General features: G+C 38.5%; 1 protein-coding gene across 4 annotated transcripts in view; it reads left to right on the top strand.

Moving 5' to 3' along the window:
* Positions 1-19,332, top strand: part of gnb1b (guanine nucleotide binding protein (G protein), beta polypeptide 1b) — a 29,736-nt gene that overhangs the window by 1,447 nt on the left and 8,957 nt on the right. For 2 of the 4 annotated variants that reach the window (XM_081380313.1, XM_081380315.1), the window contains exons 1-5: positions 13,145-13,191; positions 13,269-13,387; positions 15,957-16,064; positions 18,807-18,845; positions 18,954-19,060. In XM_081380313.1, coding sequence (XP_081236439.1) covers positions 16,008-16,064; positions 18,807-18,845; positions 18,954-19,060 — 203 coding nt within the window. In that variant the 5' untranslated portion in view covers positions 13,145-13,191; positions 13,269-13,387; positions 15,957-16,007. Of the gene's footprint in view, positions 1-13,144; positions 13,192-13,268; positions 13,388-15,956; positions 16,065-18,806; positions 18,846-18,953; positions 19,061-19,332 lie in introns of those variants that run through there. The other 2 variants (XM_081380312.1, XM_081380314.1) reach the window with 1 other exon arrangement.

Consider the following 19,332-nt stretch of genomic DNA (forward strand, 5'->3'; position numbering starts at 1 on the left):
ATTAACTATCTCCAAGTCTCTTTGCTGGTCAGGTAACCTTACATAGGTGCACTGCACTGACTCCCTTTCCCGACATCTCAGTGATGCTCCACTACGATCCTCCCTAAACTGCTTTTGCTGATGATAAAGGCATGTTAAATGTGTTTTCTCCCGCGATCCGGCCAACATTTATCACAGTAATGCAGCAAAAAGCACTGCAGGTCTTCAGATACGCGGAATGAATGGAGCTTGATGGCCTTTATTATCGCTGCTGGAATATTTTAAGAACGGGCGAGCAGCTCAGTATTGAGGTCACTATTAAGGGATTGGTCGGGGAAATATAGGCTATGGGATAAATATGTTTCGCCCCCTCCTTTTCCCCTTACCGATCGAGTTTGCCTTTCTCTTCGGCTGGCATTTAGATAAAGGAACGCCGTTCATGAATAAATAAATGGAATCAATTAATTCTTCAATGTGGGGCCCAAGAACAAGATGGCGTCCGTAGCCTCTCTCTCTCTCTCTCTCCGGCTTTCCTCTCCGCACTCATATCAGCATGCCGGTGATTTAACCCGCTCAAACGTCGAGGAAATGCAACGTTCCGTTATAAACAGCAATTTGTTTTCTAAACGAGCTCTGGAAAATATTTAAATGCAAAGTTGCTCAATTTTGTAATTAATATCTCTTTATGCGCCCAGTGCACTGAACCTCCATATCCGTCATTTTACACTAAATGAATTGTGAAATAATCGCATATCGAATAGTATTTCGAGTACTCTGTGATGTAATCGTTGACACATTAAACGCATTTTTGATTTTAAATGCTGTGCACTTCTGTTGGTATTTTGTTAGTAGAGGTGTATTCTCTTGCTCATAATATTATGTTGAGTTTAGGTAGTGCTATTTTTAAATGGTTTATAAATTTAAAACGAAAGCAAAAAGGTGCTGCACGGCAAATATTGATTTTTATAATTGTCAAAGCCAGGCATTTTGTACTTTAATGTTGGTTCATTGAAGTTGATATTCATTGAATGTTTCATATATTTTATTCATTGTTCATTTTTATATTAACGTTGTGTTTACTGACACATTGTTTGTAATCCACATGCATGTTGGGAATGTCTTAAGTATCATCTGCATTGTTTCCTTGACAATTTTGCATTGAATACACACTAACATTGATTTATTTTTGCATTTGTGGGTAACTAAGAGCATCAGTTTGATTCCCATTGGACGCCTTAGAAGCTGATAAATGGATGGGTGTGATGGCAAAATTGATTTATGTTCAGATAATGGAGTTTCTGAATATTTTTTTTATTTTCATGTTGACACCCATTTGTTCAGGTTATTCAGGTGATATCATGTTGAGATTGGTCATATACAGTTACTGTATTTCTATCTCCTAATTCATTGTTTGAAGCAGTGAAGTTTTCCAAAAAGCTGAAGTACCTTGTTTCCCCCTTCATTTTCAATATCTAGAAGTCATTAAGATAAGTAATAAAAGTAGTGTAAACTGTTGAATTCAGAATGCAAGCTCTTCTGAAACAGTAACACAAATTCTTAGACTTCAATCCCAGCTCTGGACAGCTGTTTTTTCCATGAGTGATGCTGAGAGGGATTACAGATTTACTGTAGGTGGATTTTAGCTTTTAGGATTACAGGCTTGGATAGTGATAGTGCTGGTTACTGTCTTTTCTATGATCCAGCTTTAGCGATATGCATTTTATTTTTCTTCTGTTAATGCCTAATAAACTGCATCATCCTCAACATTTGGAGTAATTTATGTTGATGGAATAAAGTTCTAATAAAGATTGAATAAACATCGGGGCTGTGTATAAACGCTTTTAGTGTGTTCAGATCATTTATAAGGATTTGGTCAAATAAATGTTTTCTGAAAGGATCTAAGAAAGAGTTGCCCTAAAGTGACCTGAGAATACGTAGTCTGTGGCACCTTTAGGCCATTTCTTACAGCTCTCTTTTTGTCCTGCAGTCTGCTGACTCTGATCAAGTGTTTGTTGAGGGTGAGATTGAGCTCTTCTAGCACATATGTTGATGCCATGCTGCATTTAACCATTTGACTTTGCTTTGTGCTATCTTATACTTGAGCCTTTGGCACAGAATATTGAGTAATTATGAATGTTTCATTTTAGCAGACAGTAAAAGGAAAAGTTTGAACCCTGCTCATGGTGTAGTTTGGTGTTATATGTTTGAATGTATTGATGACCATAACATTATCAGATGATATTAATGTTAAATCTTTTTTTTTTTTTTTTTTATGATCAGGCATGATTTAAGATGATACTGTAAGCCTGTAATATCTGGGCTTATTTTTGCCATATCTTGTTTTCAATGAAAATAACAGTTATTAATTGTCATAAACTGTTCATTTTGTTTTACTCTTTAAGAATGATCAGCATTACTCTGATTAAGGCAGCTGTTAATATCTGAGTTTTATTTATTTATTTTTAAGTAAATGAACAATTGTCAATCTTTTCTTTTTTTTTATTTACATTGGTCATATATAGGGTTGCATGAAATTTCTGCCGCCTTGTCGATTCTCCGATATATGTTCATTTTTAATGTTATCATTATCGGCCCAATAAGATTTTTTTTCTATTTTTTTTGATAAATAATGGATTATTTTCTTAAGCTAAGACACTTCAGTTGCGCACGGTTTGCTATGATGGGTTTGAAATGCGTGAAACATGATTGGAATCGCTTTGAAAAGAAAAATTCAGTTAAGTGCAACGTAAGTCTGTCATAAAGGCTACATGAATGTATAATGAAAACACAGGGCTTGAATTACTTGGTAGCAATGGTGCTCCCTACTCCCAAATGTTTAGGAGCACCCACAGAAAATTAAGGAGCACCACAACTTCAATTTATATATATTAAAAGATTTATTTTATTTAAAAACACCATGCTTTGTAGAGAAATGAAAACGTAAGTGATGCACCGATCACGATTCAGATTTTTTACAAGCAAATTGGCCAATTTTTCTTTCTTTCGTTTAAGCAAATTTATTTGCTGGCCAAAGAAACGAAGCCATTTGAAATTAGAATCAAGCATTTTAATCATGATCCAAACAAAGATGCTACACACAAATAGCATGAGCAGTTGTTTTTGATTTAAATTGCATAATTTCAAGACTTAGAGCAAATAAAGATGCATTTGGTTTTTAATTTTATTTTGGCTGATCTCTACTCCGGACTTGCACAGTCGACTGGTGCATTTCTAGAAAAAACTCGCACAAATGCTCCCAAAATTTTTTTGAGGTCGCACAGATTAAATTTCAAAATGGTCGCAATTTCAAGCCTTGAAACACTATTGTAAAAGATGCACCGATTACAATTTTCTGGGCCGATTCCGATTTTTCATTAAGTTTGACCTGCCGATACCGATTTTAGCCGATTCCGATTTCATTTTTTCTAACCACTTTACAGCACACACAAATATTTATTTTATATCTTTTCTGTAATAGAACATTTTACAATTTGCATAGTTATCACACATCTAAAGTGCAATGTTGTGGAAGAACCATTTCCTTTTCACATTCAATATCCAATAATTTTATATATGTATTTAGCAAACGAAACGCCTGTATGAAAACAGGGAATGGCAATAAAATAATATATAAATAAAAAATAAAATAAATATAGCCTTGCAGTATAAAGACATTTCTCAAAGCACACACACAGGCCTATTGCAATCACTTGTACAAACTGAATAGTAAAACAAGTTTAAATGGGTACAAAATGTTAGTCTTTGTTTTCTTTTCTGACATAGCCTACTCCAGTTCTTGTTAAAACACACACATTCTGTGCATTTTGGGCTTTTTTTTTTTTTGTGAAACCCTATTTAGGCTATTTTGTGCATCAAAAGTGTGCTTTCCCTTTAATTGAGCGTGAGCAGTGCAGCAAATAGACTCGGCGCCGAAACACGCGCTTCACTGCTCGCGACGCTCCTGCTTGACGCTCGCGCTGCTCGTGCTCCCGTTGTGAATGCACACATATTGATTAACATGCACGCCGAAAAAAAATACGCGCTTGCGGTCTGAACGGACGTAATTCACGAGGTTTTCTACATGTGCTCCGTGTGCACGTGTGATGCTGATGTTGCGCGATGTTAATCATGCGGCGCCCGAGTGCATTTGACCGGCATAAAATCGGCATTTGTCAGACTGACCGGCCGGTCGCCAGTTACGGCCGATCACGTGAAAATCGGCCAATTCCGGTCACCAGCCGATCAATCGGTGCATCTCTAAAAAGAATGTTGTGAATTCTTTGTACGCCCGTGTTTTAGCGTGTTGTTATGGATAAGCGCATCCACAACAACCATGAGTCATGATTATAAGTTCGCTTGTGCATTTTCTAGCCTTTATTTTGTGTAGTTGTAAATTGTTTATTTTGTGTACATATATCTGATTTATCTCATATAGGATGCGTTTATAAAACACACCGGTGATCATCTTCAGCTTCATCGCATGCAGCTCGAACAGCAATGTACAACATTAATAACTATATCTGGGACTGTCAGAACATTATAAGTAGAACACTATTGTAATAAAACGTTGTGAATTATTTGGCTTTAGTTGCTGTGGGTAAGGATAAGTGCATCCATAACATTTATGACTTTAAGTTCACTTGTGCATTTGTGCCAAATAGCCTATAAGTTGTAATTATATTTATTTTGTATAAATATCTGATTAATCTTATATAGGATGCTATGCATTTTGTTGAGTTAAAGGGTCATGAAACCCCTTAACACATTATTTGAGATGTGAACAGATATGTACAAGCTGCACGTCACTGAAAACACTAAAAGTACACATAAATTAGTGGAAATAGTTTTTTGCGTTTTTCCGAGAAATTTAGTTTTTCCGTGTTGAAAAGCAAAGTCAAAGCAACATCGTGGAATCTGGGGTAGTAGCGTTGATTCGGAGTGTGTGATTGGCTGCCGGTTGTACGTCACCCGGTTCTGAGCGTTCATAAGAATGAACTCTTTTAACCCAATCACTGCGCTGTATTACGCAAGTGATCAAAAGACAATTTCAGTGCTGTTTCTTCACCTCTGCCTGTTAAGCGTTGCGTTCGGACACGTGTCGTAAGTGTACGTCTCCTCAGGCACAGTGTTGTTTCATTTTCCCCCGATGATGTCAAGAGCTTTAGCGCGAATGAGAGCGGTTTCTGCGCGGAACGCCAAGATGAGTTTTTATAAATGCTCTCAATGCGGATCATAGATCATACACAGACTGGTGCTATCATATACAGAATGCTCTAAACATTAAAGGGTTAGTTCACCCAAAAATGAAAATTCTGTCAGTAATTACTCACCCTCATGTTGTTCCAACCCCGTAAGACTTTCGTTCATCTTCGGAACACAAATTAAGATATGCTTGATGAAATCTGAGTGCTGGATCACTCCTCCACAGGCTTATGGACACTATAACTTGCTGGCCCAGAAAATGTATTAAAGAGATTGTTAATATAGTCCAAGCGACTCCAGTGGCTCAATCTTAAGTTAATAAAGCGACGAGAATACTTTTTGTGCGCAAAAACAAACAAAAATAACAACTTTATTCCACTTTTCATTTCCTTCTCTCTGGGCCTCGAGTCTTTTCACGTAGTGTGTTTGTGTAGCGCGTCTGTGTTTCACGTCACCATGTATCACACATGACCAGCGTCGCCCAATAGTGAGCCTACGGGGTGACGTGCAACACAGACGCGCTACGCAAAAACACTATGTGAAAAGACTCGAGGCCCAGAGAGAAGGAAATGAAAAGTGGAATAAAGTTGTTATTTTTGTTTGTTTTTGCGCACAATAAGTATTCTCGTCGCTTTATAAACTTAAGATTGAGCCACTGGAGTCACTTGGACTATATTAACAATGTCTTTAATACATTTTCTGGGCCAGCAAGTTATAGTGTCCATAAGCCTGTGGAGGAGTGATCCAGCACTCAGATTTCATCAAACATATCTTAATTTGTGTTCCGAAGATGAATGAAAGTCTTTCGGGGTTGGAACAACATGAGGGTGAGTAATTACTGACAGAATTTTCATTTTTGGGTGAACTAACCCTTTAACCAGCACTGTGTTTGCGCACATATTTAATTACGTCTTCAATTGAAATGTATGTGCAAATAAGGACACTGATACAGCCGCACGTCTGATCATGAACGCGATGACATGATTAATTATTCTGATATGCAGTAGGCAAACATTTAAAGAACAATTAGGGCTGTCGCGGTTGATATATAAAGTGTTACGGTGTGGTCAGCAGGCACAAAAACGAGAACATATTCAGTAACCAATGTAACCAAAACTAAACAGCGTTGAAACAGGAAGCGAAGTAAACAGAAGAGAATGTCACAATAAGGATCCACATAATGGAACATAATCTTGACAATAAGCTTGTTAGGCTATTTTTATATGTATAACAGTTAGTTCCGATCCTCGAATCTGGACAAGAGGCTTTCTGCTGATATTTCACCAGTATCATCTTCGTCTCTCCACACAGATAGGCTGTCACTCAGCGCGCAGTTACATTGTTACGGTGGTCAGGGACATTCAACGAACATGTTCAAAAACACTGATTCATTAAAAGATAATGTAATGAAACAAGGTGTTAATTATTTACCTCCGCTTTTTAAGGCTCAGCTGACCAGCAATGCGTCGCATGGGTAACGCTGAAGCTTCACTTAATAGAGACCAATGGCATTTATTCAATGCATTGACTAGCGCTGCTATGCAACCATGACCTGCGCTCTCCACAACGACGAGGAAGTTTCAGTAATGGATTTCCACCACTGAAAAACGCGTGCTGTAGCTCTGCTACGCGTTGCTTCCATTATGAGCGAGCTTGCCGTGCGCCTATATTTGAAATAACTTGAACGCGCAAAAGACGCGATATGTGAACGGCCCCTTAAATGGATACTTCACCGATTAGCATTAAGCTTTGAATCAGTAGAAACCCGGTAGTAGTTTTGAATAACCGTACTTCCCTCCCTCATGTCCCCTGAGATGAAAGATTTCTCTATTGTGTCGTAATTTTGCGTCATCAGAGGCTTTTTTGGCCAAAGGCGAGAGACTACAGCCACTAGGAGGAGCTCGTTCCGCATGTCTTCAACCCACCCATAGGGGGTGCGATCTCACGATAAAACGGCATCTTTTCAGTTTCGAGTCACTAGTAGCCTAGTTGTATCATTTCTTCCGATACTGCCCTCTGTAACCGGTAGGCGTGGCTTGGGAGTGGCCTCGTAGGGCAGCGAAGCAAGCAGGGTTTTTCCTACATTGAAAATTTTTTGGCGGCCGACAAAACGATTTTTTGTCCCGCCAAAGCCTTATTTGATCTGTAATTGGGTTTTGTGAGTGAAGCAGGCTATTGACGGAGTGACGGAGAGAACGATCACAGCGCCCCACCCCCGCGCGCGCACTCTCCGTCTTCTTTGCTCTCTCCCTCGCATCAAAATCAACTGATCCTAAAGGTCGGAAGACCGAATCCATGTTTCACGTGGTGCATTCGGAGAATATTTTTGCTGAATTAGCGCTGGGTGTGAATTGCAGTCAAAAAAAAGTTGCCTTATCTTCTCTTACATCTTGTGACAAGCATTCCGCACATGCAGCTGACATAACTTTAAATAAACGCAAAAAATCTATCCAGTTTGAAGTGGTTTAGGGGTCTCGATATGTCGATTTTTGATCGTGGATGATTATAATGTCTCCACGATCTGCTTTTAAAGAAATATCGTAGAATCGTGCATTATATCTGTTCTGGCGCCTCTTTTTTTTTTTTTACAGTCTACTATGGTCCCAACATACTGAACAACGCGACGTATATTCACATAAAATGTTAACGCAGCGGAACGGAACGGGACACTGCAGTTCATAATTTACATGTGCTTTAATGCCTTGTCGGTTAAACATTTAGGCTAATTCGCGTGCTGGTGCACTGTTACGTGTGAGTTCCTCAGCGCGTACATGTGAAGCTCACATGCACTAAAAGCCTGTCTACCAGCGCCTGGATACTTGACTAAGTTATCTTTCGAGTCTTATTGTGCTTATACTGTTAAATACACACAAGGTTTACATAAACAAAGTCGGTTATGTCTAAAGTGGAAGCAAACTTGAGAAAATTGAGAGAAAATCTGCTTGTCAAATGCGTGTATAGTAGACGCGTCGCGCACAACTCTTAAAGAGACAGTAGTAATAGTAAACACGCTGCTGCTTGTCCTTAAAGGGATAGTTCACCCAAAAATAAACATTATCTCATAGTTTACGCACTCTAATGTTGTTCCAATCCTCTATTAATTTCCTTCTAATATTTTTCTAATATTAATATTTTGAAAAATGTGGCTATCCAAACAGTAGCTGGTCCCCATTGACTTCCATAGGAGAAAAATATACTATGGAAGTCACTGGGGTACATCAACTGTTTGGTTACCCACAATCTTCCAAATAACTTTTATTTTCAACAGAAGAAAGAAACTTATTCGAGTTTAAAACAACTTGAGAGAGTAAATTATGATAATTTGAATTTTTAGGAGAACTATCCCTTTAATGTTAATAAGACAACAAAATGCAAAGAGAAAATCACTCACTGCTCTTTTTTCCTGAATAAATAGGTTAAGAAAAAAATCACAAACTGTTTCTTTGTATTTATTTTAAATTTAACATGTATTGTCAATATTGGGCTTGCGGATCATGTGGGTACTAGGGTACTCTTTGCTGTGTGTGGATGACCATGTCGGTCAGCCACCACCGAAGACCAGTTTTGACCCAGGAAAAACCCTGGCAAGTGCATTCTGGGAGCTGTTGTCTTTCATCCACATGAGACAAAAATACATTTTCTGGCTTTTCTCAGTGTAGAAGGCACCGACTTCTAAAATAATTTCACATTTCTACTACATAAATGACTCAATTTAAATTGACATATCCCTTTAAACATTAAAAGGATGATACGACAAATATTTCGCAACCTTTTCACGAATATATATGACTTGACCTCAAAGACGCAGGTAATCGCACGCGCTCAGTCCATCTCTCTGATTTCACTGTCTGTTTAGGCTTGTTAAGTGCAAATCCACGAAGCCTCAGTACAAATCACCATGGTAAACACAGCCTTATCATTATTAACTTATTTAACATTCAATACACATGCACAAAGTTCGAAACAAGAAGGTTAGGCTATAGCCTTGTGAATATTGCGGTTGCTGCGGTTACTTTCATTCCTCTGCGGTTGGCTTGTCAGTCAGTAGCACGGTACTACAATATTGCGGTTATCGCGACAGCCCTAAGAACAATGAACAAAAAAAGTAACTCTGCCTTTATTCTTTCTGTGTTAAACTGACGTGTGTCATTTGTTTAGAGACTGTAGTGTTAATGTAAATGTAATGAAAATATTATTAGGAAGAGGGTTCATGACACTTTAAGTAGCCCGCTAGCGAAGCTCTTCAGTTTCCCTGATGGTGTTCATTGCTGCTCACAACAATAACTATTTTTGGGACTGTCATATACATAACATTTTGCTGTTAACAACGTGAGATGCAGGTCAGTGCAATGAAAAAAGCACAAGGTCGAAACACGTTTTTTAAAAGTTGAACCTATTTTAACTTGAGTGTCGTGTTTTTAGATCCCGGTTAATGGGATCTGTGCATTCGGTCTTAAAGTAACGGCAGCCCAAAAAAAATGTTTCTATCCATGTCATTAATTTTAATCAAACAAAAAAATGCAAAGAGAAAATCACTTTTGGAGCTTTAACAAAGATTATATTTAATTTATACAGACTATGCAGTGTTATTTTAGTTTTGGCAAATACAATCACAGATACCGACTGCCCAAAATAAATTATACTATTCTTAACACCAATGCATTTTAAGTATAAATAAAATCAGATGAGAAAGTGTTATGAATTGACAACTCATTATTTATTGGCAAGCAACATGTGCAACATATTCCATTCCCTCTCAGACGTGATTAGGAACAGCTTAGAGCTTAACATTCCTCTGAAATTATGAAAATAAACATAAAAGTTTTTCAAAGTAATCAAATGTAGAACAGCTCTGCATAGTCTTCGCTGTATAATTTAAATATAGATTTATCCTACTAAATCTACTAAAGATCATTGAGTGATTTTTCTGTCTTGTTTGATTAACATTGACACAGATGCCAGCAGGAATATTAAAGGGATACTTCACCGATTAGCATTAAGCTTTGTATCACTAGAAACCCGGTAGTATTTTCGAATGACTGTGCTTCCCTCCCTCATGTCCCCCTGAGACGAGAGATTTCTGTATTGTGTGTCTGGAAAAAACCTCAGATGACGCAAAATATTGTCATTTAGCGTCATCATCAGAGGCTTTTTTGTCCAGAGGCGAGAGACTCCAGCCAGTAGGAGGAGCTCGTTCCGCATGTCTTCAACCCGCCCATAGGGGGATCTCACGATAAAACGCCGTCTTTTCAGTTTCGAGTCGACTAGTAGCCTAGTTGTATCATTTCTTCTGATACTGCCCTCTGTAACCGGTAGGCGTGGCTTGGGAGTGGTAGGGCAGCGAAGTAAGTGCATTCTGGGAGCTGTTGTCTTTCATCCACATGAGCCAAAAATACATTTTCTGGCTTTTCTCAGTCTAGAAGGCACTGACTTATAAAATAATTTCACATTTCTACTGCATAAATGAACCAATTTAAATGCACATTCATCTTTCCAGTTGTGAAATATCCCTTTAAGTTGCTGTTACTTTAAGATCGATTGCACAGATCCAATATACTGTTGTTACACATGCAACTTTTTACCCCAACTGTTTGTTCACATAAGACATAACCGATGGCGTTTAAAGGGGGGGTGAAATGCTCATTTTCACTCAATCTCCTGTTAATCTTGAGTACCTATAGAGTAATATTGCATCCTTCATATCTCCAAAAAGCCTTTTGTTTTATTATATTTTTAATTGAAAGATTGGCTGTACCGAGTCTTTCCGGAAAAAAACGAGCGGCTGGTGGCGGGCCGTGTGGGCGAAGCTAAAGCTGTGCTAACGCGCCGAGCTAACAACACACAGAGACATTTGTTCAACAGTTTTACTCACCGTTCCAACGCACGACCGCGAACCTTTATCATTGTGACTGCTCGATCCTTAAGCATTAGACGATCTGGGCTTTGTTTATAAAACAATCATCGTCGAAATGCAGGGAACAACAGTCTTGCACAACTCCGTTTATGCTCAGGAAAACAAACTCCATCCACGGGTTCCTTAACGCTGGGTTCTTTGGGAATCTGTGCAGGGTTGTCTTGCCCTGGCAACCAAAAACACACTTCTTTGGTGACACTGACTTCCCAAAAGCCGGGCAGGGCGCTTTGATGGCGAACTGCTTTCACTCTCTTGCTCTGGTCTACGAGTGCGCCCGCGATCTTACCGGAGAAGTGTCCTTAGGACCCATATAAGGAAATTCCTCCCTCTCTTACGTCAGACAGAGCCATACTCGAAAAAAACTTTCCGAAACTTGTGACAAACCGGAAGGACAATTTTTGGAACAAAAATACTCTTTCAAACGTACAACTTAACTTTTGAAACTTTGACCATGTTTAGCATGGGAATCCAACTCTTTAACAGTGTAAAAAACTCAGTATGCATGAAACAGTAATTCACCCCCCCTTTAAAAGGTTAGTTCACCTAAAAATAAAAATGATCCCATAATTTACCTTATGCGTCGGGTCAGAGGTCACTCTTCCGCCGGAACTAGACTTGCCTACGACTGTTACCGGAAGCCAGTGATTATAGTCTATAAAGTTATAAATATGGATATTTTCTTACAAAAAAAACGTTGCTTTGTTTCAAAAGGCTGTTATTAACAAAATCAAAATCTCAGGCGCTACTCCCTCCCATTATAAAGCTTGGAAGAGCAAAGATATTTTTTAATATAACTCTGTGTTTGGCTAGAAGAAGAAAGTCATATATATCTAGGATAGCTTGAGGGTGAGTAAATTATGGGGTAATTTTTATTTTGGGGTGAACTAACCCTTTAAGCGAATACTTAACAAGCCGGGCATTTTGTGTTTTTAACAGTTTAGATGTGAACCCGGAGCTCAATGTTCACTTTGCTTGTTTGTGCTCCACACTGTCTTGGAGCGTGTGCACAGAAAGCTGCTTGGGGAACAGTATCTCTTTCGCGGCTTAGTGCAGGTTTAATAATCTTTTTATTATAGAGCACGTCCTGCAGTTTAGCAACAGTAGACTGCATTTTACGACAATCACTGATCCAGCTGACTTGGACATTAAGTTTGAGCTTTTAGGGAAGAACTAAAGCGCACCGCTATAAAGGAAAGAAATGGACTAAAATAGCACAGCCGCAGGGTTGCTATTGTTACAATGTCTCCGCTCTCCGCAAAGATGTTGTAGATTTATTGTCCTTTCAGACACCTAGTAGAACTGCCAGACCGGTTAGTGAAGCAATTTTAGCTGCATAGAAAATTTGTCTCGCAAGTTTTGCGTCGTCTGATCAGCTCTTCTTATTGGCTTTTATAAAGACCACCGATCAAACTATTTAAAGCATTTTATTGGCCAATAACGATCGGCGCCCGATCAATCAGAGCACTGTTAATTCAGTATCTCGACCTTATTGCTGTTAGACTTCACGGGAAAACATAAAGCACTGTTTATTTCATTTGTATCTTTGTTTTTTTTTCATTTGTATCTATGCTTACAATTTGATTTTCTATGCAAATACACTCCCCTACAAGATCATACCATTTATTCTAGAATGATTAATACTTTCCAAATAGAATTAATCAAGGAAACTGGTGTAATTGTTTTCATATCGCAATATTTATTGCAGAAACACAAAATATCGCAAATGTCAGTTTTTTCCAATATCGTGCAGCCCTACTTTGTTGGGTTGTTGGCATTAGCCTGATTATGATGATATTGGGAAGCCCATAATAGTGTGTCTCTATCCCCCCCCCACACACACACACACTCACACTCACACTCACACTCACACACACACACACACACACACACACACACACACACACACACACACACACACTTCGAGCAGCAGAAACTTTATATGCTGCTTTATTTTTCCACAGATTTATAAATGTTTAATAAATTAGACATTTATGATATTCTCCATTGTGTGATATCCATCAAACTATGCATATTGGTGCTTCTCTGCAGGTAGTATCCATGTTGGGTTGTGCTGTTAGAAGAGAACTGAAGGTGAGGTGAGGGACTTACCTTTTGTAACCATGTCATTTTGATCAGCAAGATTAGAGGACTTAGGCGAATTGTCTTGATGCAGGCCCATTTAAGAGGTCAGCCAATCAGGAGGAAGCAAGTGTATAGGAAAGGATAAGACGTTAACCAAGAGAAACATTTTCTGGCTGTCAAACACAAGGAGCCTTGTGCAAGCCACATAAGGTAAGAAATTCAGAGTATAACCTGAAACTTTAAGAAAAGTTTAAAGGTCTCTACCACACTGGTAGGGTAAGGAATTTCTCAGCACATAGCAGGAAGTAAAATTGCTTGTTGTCTTCAACATACTTCAGTATTTTGGTTCTTTAAGCTTGGAATGTATCCTCAGACTTGTTGAATTTCCTTGTTTCCTTGTCTGTTTTCTTTTTAAGATATGTTTGCTATGCATGTAACTTTCTAAACCTTTTTTTTTAAAACCATTTGTTCACCCAGGTAAACGCCTACATGAGGTGCTTAGTTCTTTCGTTGGGTGACAAACTCAAGAAATGTTATCTTCCGATGACATATCTGCCTTGTTCGTTCACACAGCTAACTCACATTTCAAACATGGAACCATTGATTTCACAATTAGGACATGGCATAATGCACCAGAGGGCAATGGCAATTACAGGAAATGGATCCAACTAAATTTATAGTGCTAGATTGCCTGACCACAGACATCTGGGAGTAACAAGCATATGTGGCTTCTCTATTATGTAGTGCTAATGTCACTCAAACGTCTTTATCATTGCTTGATGGTACTCAGCTGACCAATTCAGCTTGAATAGTGGGTGTTTGTCATTATTCCTCATCCTTTCTCCTCTTAGCCCTTCCTTGGTCTTGATGTTCATCTGGACTGTCTATACTCAAGCTTGAACCTGCATTCATCTTGCTCAATCAGGACAACTAAGACCAGGCTAATGGGAAAGATGACAGCTTCTTAAGAATCAAGATATTGTGCAGCTGCAAATTGTTCTATATTTGAAGTCATTTTTCAAGTAGGTCATATAATGTTGGCCTAGAATAGTCAATTGAACATTTTGTAGAACATGGAAGCATTACTGGGATGTGCAAAACAGCAAATCTTTTAAATTGGCTGAACAATGGACTGTTTGAGTTGTTCATTTGTCTGCTAAAGACCTGAAAGTCAATGCATTTAAAAAGTGAAAGTGTTGTAGTGCCAATCCTGTCAATTTTGTATGCACCATGAATAGACCATATACCCAACTTGGCCTTGGTTGCTCATCCAAATATTCCTCAATATATTTGAGGAGTAACAGTATATTGCAGTGTGCATGACCGTGAACGTGCCACACTTATACTTGTATTAACGTGAAACGTTTGTTTTCCGTCATCGCATCTCTTACAGCAAGTGGATCCTTTCCATGCTCTTCACATACCTCTAAAATTAATCCCATCATTAGCTGCATTTCTCCAGCGTTAGATGCGTACACTCCAATGGCCCATTAAAACAGCTGCCTTCATCAGCCGTTTGTCTGAGCGCATGAAGGATTTGGGTCAGCAGGATAGATGCTGCTCTTCCGATCAGTGTCCCCGGTGTGTCTTAACTGGATTTGCCTGAAGGAGCTGAATCAAGCGTGTCCCAGGATTATGTCAATGACACTGTGGAGAGAGAGGTGTGAAAACACGGCTGTGGGCTGGGAACGCTAATAGGATGAGAGCTGGCCTAGGACTCGCTGTTGTCCGTTGAGTGCGTTTACTCTAAATCAAGATTAAAACGGACAGGCTATAAGGGTTTCAGAGTGCGTCGGGTTATTATTATTATTATTATTATTATTAAGGAATTGAATCAGTGTTTCAGCCTGGAAACCAGCACTTTGTATAGACAAACAATAGTTGCTGGCTTTGTTCAGCAAGAACATTGCAGCATATTTACCTTTAATGCTAGCTGTTATAGTTAATTGCTGTTAGTCTATCGGATGAAATTAAAATGACCCTATTTACTTTCCTGGTTTCCATAATGTTTATTCTCCATAATCATACATTTAAATGTTATAAATTGCTCCGCCTTTGAAATGACTTTCCTTTTCAGCTGTTGTCATCAAGCCCTTGTTTATTTTCAGCCCTCCCTTCAACCACATGACCCCATTCTTGGATGTAGCACCCAGTTTTCATCATCCAATCAATTCCCAATGGATAAAATGCTGTCCTACATTCTCATTGAATATCCTGTTTTACTCATAATTTGTCACATTATGGATGTAAAATGCGGTTTCATGTTTTTTTTTTTTTCATGCTAGAGTTTAGGAAAAGGTATTTTTTTTCCCTTGCTGTTTATGGGCATAATAAAAGAACAGAATCACATTTCTTTCCGTTGTTCTCTTTGTACTTCTGCATTTTTCATTAAGGAGCAACAACTCATTTCACCACAAGAGGAAATGGTTCTTTGGGTGCTTTCAGTAGCTAATGTGGTGGGATGGAGTCTTGATTTACCCTTGTGTATTGATAAACAATCTTCTAGCCAATCCATTAACCAATGTTACATGACATGGTAAATGCAGTGATTATTCCTCTTACAGATGAAGCTAGCATGTGATATCAGTCGAATTATATGGGTGTTTCAAGATCGCATGCTAATGCCCCGAGACGGTTACATAGTGGGAAGTTACATGTTTGAAAACCAGAAATATGCACAATTAAGTTCATTGATCGTCTCAAAATGTCTATTGAAGGGATAACATTGGAATTGGAGCCTAAATGTGTTTTTTTTCTTCTTCTTTTTTGTCTGCTGCAGATCAGAACGTGTCCCGGCAGTAGGAGTGAGGCAGAGCTTTAGAAGAGGAAAATGAGTGAACTGGACCAGTTACGCCAGGAGGCTGAGCAGCTGAAGAACCAGATTAGAGTGAGAACCTTTCTCTCTTGTGTATAAATGCGTTCATTAATACCTAAAACATACCTATATGATGCAGTATAATGTAAAGTTAAATGAATGGTTATTAAACATGATATAATCTCAGGGCTCCAGACTGCGACCAAATGGTCGCATTTTGCGCCCAAAATTTGAGAGTGTGCGACTGAATTTTACATCCAGTCGCACATGTGCGACCAGTAAATTTCATCTCGTATAGTGTGTCATAGTGGGCGACAACCGACGTCGCGTCTGCGATGCTTCACGACATCACGACAAAAATACTAGCATGTTTAATTTTCCATTAAGTCCTCCATGACGGGTTCTGTCAAGAGTGAGTGAGTGAGTGAGTCATAGTGGGCGACAACCGACGTTGCGTCTGCGATGCTTCACGACATCACGACAAAAATACTAGCATGTTTAATTTTCCATTAAGTCCTCCATGACGGGTTGAGTGAGTGAGTGAGTGAGTGAGTGAGTGAGTGAGTGAGTGAGTGAGTGAGTGAGTGAGTGAGTGAGTGAGTGAGTGAGTGAGTGAGTGAGTGAGTGAGTGAGTGAGTGAGTGAGTGAGTGAGTGAGTGAGTGAGTGAGTGAGTGAGTGAGTGAGTGGTGAGACGGCTCGCGATGACTGGTCGTAAAGCAACGTGTAGTCTGACATGTTTCTTGTCCACAACATGACAAGATTTTTAGGAGTCAAAATCGTGTAATCTGACACAGTGACTATCGTAACATACAAAAAAATTGTGTAATCTGAACCAGGCATAACTATAACTATGGTATACTGTGGTTAAAACAGTAGCCTACACATCTTTTTCCAGCACTTCAAAACTATATCATATTTAAATGTTATTTTTAATGTGTTGACCAAAACATTTTTGTTCATCCTTTAAAGATTGTCTCTATTTATAAAACTGAAAGTTTCAAGAAGTAAGAAAACTCACACTTATTTAAAAAAAAATACACCATTAAATTACCATTGTAAACAGCTGCTGAGGGCGCTTATTGGCTATTTTCACTCCCTAATATCTATTTTGTCACTCATTTTGCTTTTGAATTAATATTAAGACATTATGAATGATAATAATTAAAGTTAACTTTATCTGTACACCTCAAATTAAGCTCAGTGCTTTGTCATCCCACAGTGCTACCAAACACTTTCTGTAGAACTTAGTGCTGCTGCCCTCAAATGTTAGTCTGGAGCCCTGTGATCTTAAAATAAAACTGCACCATCATTTCTGTATGTTAAGTCTATTTATTATCAAAGCATTTGTCTGTAATAGTTATTTAGGGGGAAAATGTGAAGGTGTGCCCCTAAATTTTCTGCTTGCGCTCCTAAAATTTTAAGTCAGGGGCTACAGCGCTCCTAATAAAGAAAAGTTAGTCTGGAGCCCTGAATCTAAATGTTCAATCATCTTGAAACGGTCAAATGTCTACTAATAGATTGGCCCGGTCAATATCAATCTTCTTACTGATATCTGCTAATTATTTTGCCTGAATTATTTTAACAGAACATTTTTTTTTATTTTTTTATTGAGCATCGACTAGAATGCAGGTTGAAAGGGGTCAGTAATTTTGGACCACTGAGACACTAAAGAAAAGTAACGCACATATTCATAATCAGAGAATTTGACACATTGATCGCACTTAAAATATCAGCTATATTAAAACTAGACATATTTAAATTCTAATCATTTAATCTGGTGTTTTTTCCCACCAGATTACCTGGTAGTCTCTTGTAACGCAGTAAAATTTGCATAACCAAAAGACATTTAAATACAGATGGTGGTTGTTTACATAGTTTACACAATGCAGGAAGATCATTTACTGTAACTGTACTGTTCTCATTCCTCTCAGCCTTCCAGAAAGAATTTATACCCGATACTTCCTCCATCAAGGCGCTTTACATATTATCTAAGCCAGAGATGTTTACTGAACCTCATCTCTTGTGCTCTTCAGTTTTAGACTGAAATTGACAAATGGGTCTCTCAAATCTAAAACCTTTTAGCCGTAATCAATAAATCAATGATTAAATAAACCTTAATGGGTCAATAATGCAAACATTTAGGATACTCAGTTTATTCAATGGGTGGGTTATACGAACAAAGCTTATATATGTTATTTTATATCACTTTTACAACTCTCATGTGACTGTATGGTTATTATATACAAAACATTAACCCTAATTTTTTTGTTTATTACATTATCATGAACAGGGTTCCCACGGGTCCTTGAAATCCTTGAAAGTTTGTGAATCTGAAAAAAAAATATATTCATGGCCCTGGAAAGTTTTTAAAATAAACAGATATAGATACAGGTCTTTGAAAGTGCTGGACTTTAATTTGTGCAAGAAGTAATTTGGAAAAAATTCCATGTTATTCCCCCAGGTCCACTAATGTGTTATTTTACAACACTTTGTGGCTTATGTATACTAGCTTGCTTGATTTACGCTAGTTACACGCATTTATACGTTGCCATGACAAACGGGGGGAAAAAAGCATAGATTTTTTTTCATAGTTGTGTTTGACACATGAAAACTCTAACTGTGTATCTTACAAGGTAGCACGATGTAACCTTGCCGTCACTTGAAGTCTGTCCCCACATTAAGTCCTTGAATTTGAGGGGATTGGACCTGGAAAGTCCTTGAATTTGAAGTTATCCGAGGTGTGGGAACCCTGCATGAAATAATGCCTCATTCCGCAGCGTCTAAACTGGTTTTCTTATTTTCTTTTTTTGTAGGATGCAAGGAAAGCTTGTGCAGATGCCACACTATCACAGGTAAGAGCTTCCACATATAAAGAAACTAATTAAGTGACCCTAATTTAAATAAATGGATTAATCCCCATTTGTACATGGATATTTTTTTAAAGTGCAATATATTTTCAGATCACAGCCAACATCGACCCGGTTGGCCGAATCCAGATGCGCACAAGAAGAACACTGCGGGGGCATTTGGCTAAAATCTATGCCATGCACTGGGGCACCGATTCCAGGTACAGCATATTTCAGAGCAACTACGTCACGTTATTTGCATGACAGCCTGACCTTTTTCACAAGCTATTTGAAAACATCCTTATACATCAGAGTGAGATACACAGAGGGGTTTCCCTTTCGCAGTGAGGGTGGATGGGTTCACGGCTCGTGTGCTGGCCACTGCATGCTATCCCTACTGCACTGAATCATGTTCTTTTATTGTGTTTGTGTAGGTGGTGACTGATGGTTGTTAGTAGGTGTTATGACTAAGCATGTTGTTACTATTATAGCT

Source organism: Scardinius erythrophthalmus, assembly GCF_964197995.2.
Source record: "Scardinius erythrophthalmus genome assembly, chromosome: 12".
In the NCBI taxonomy this organism is placed as follows: domain Eukaryota; kingdom Metazoa; phylum Chordata; class Actinopteri; order Cypriniformes; family Leuciscidae; genus Scardinius; species Scardinius erythrophthalmus.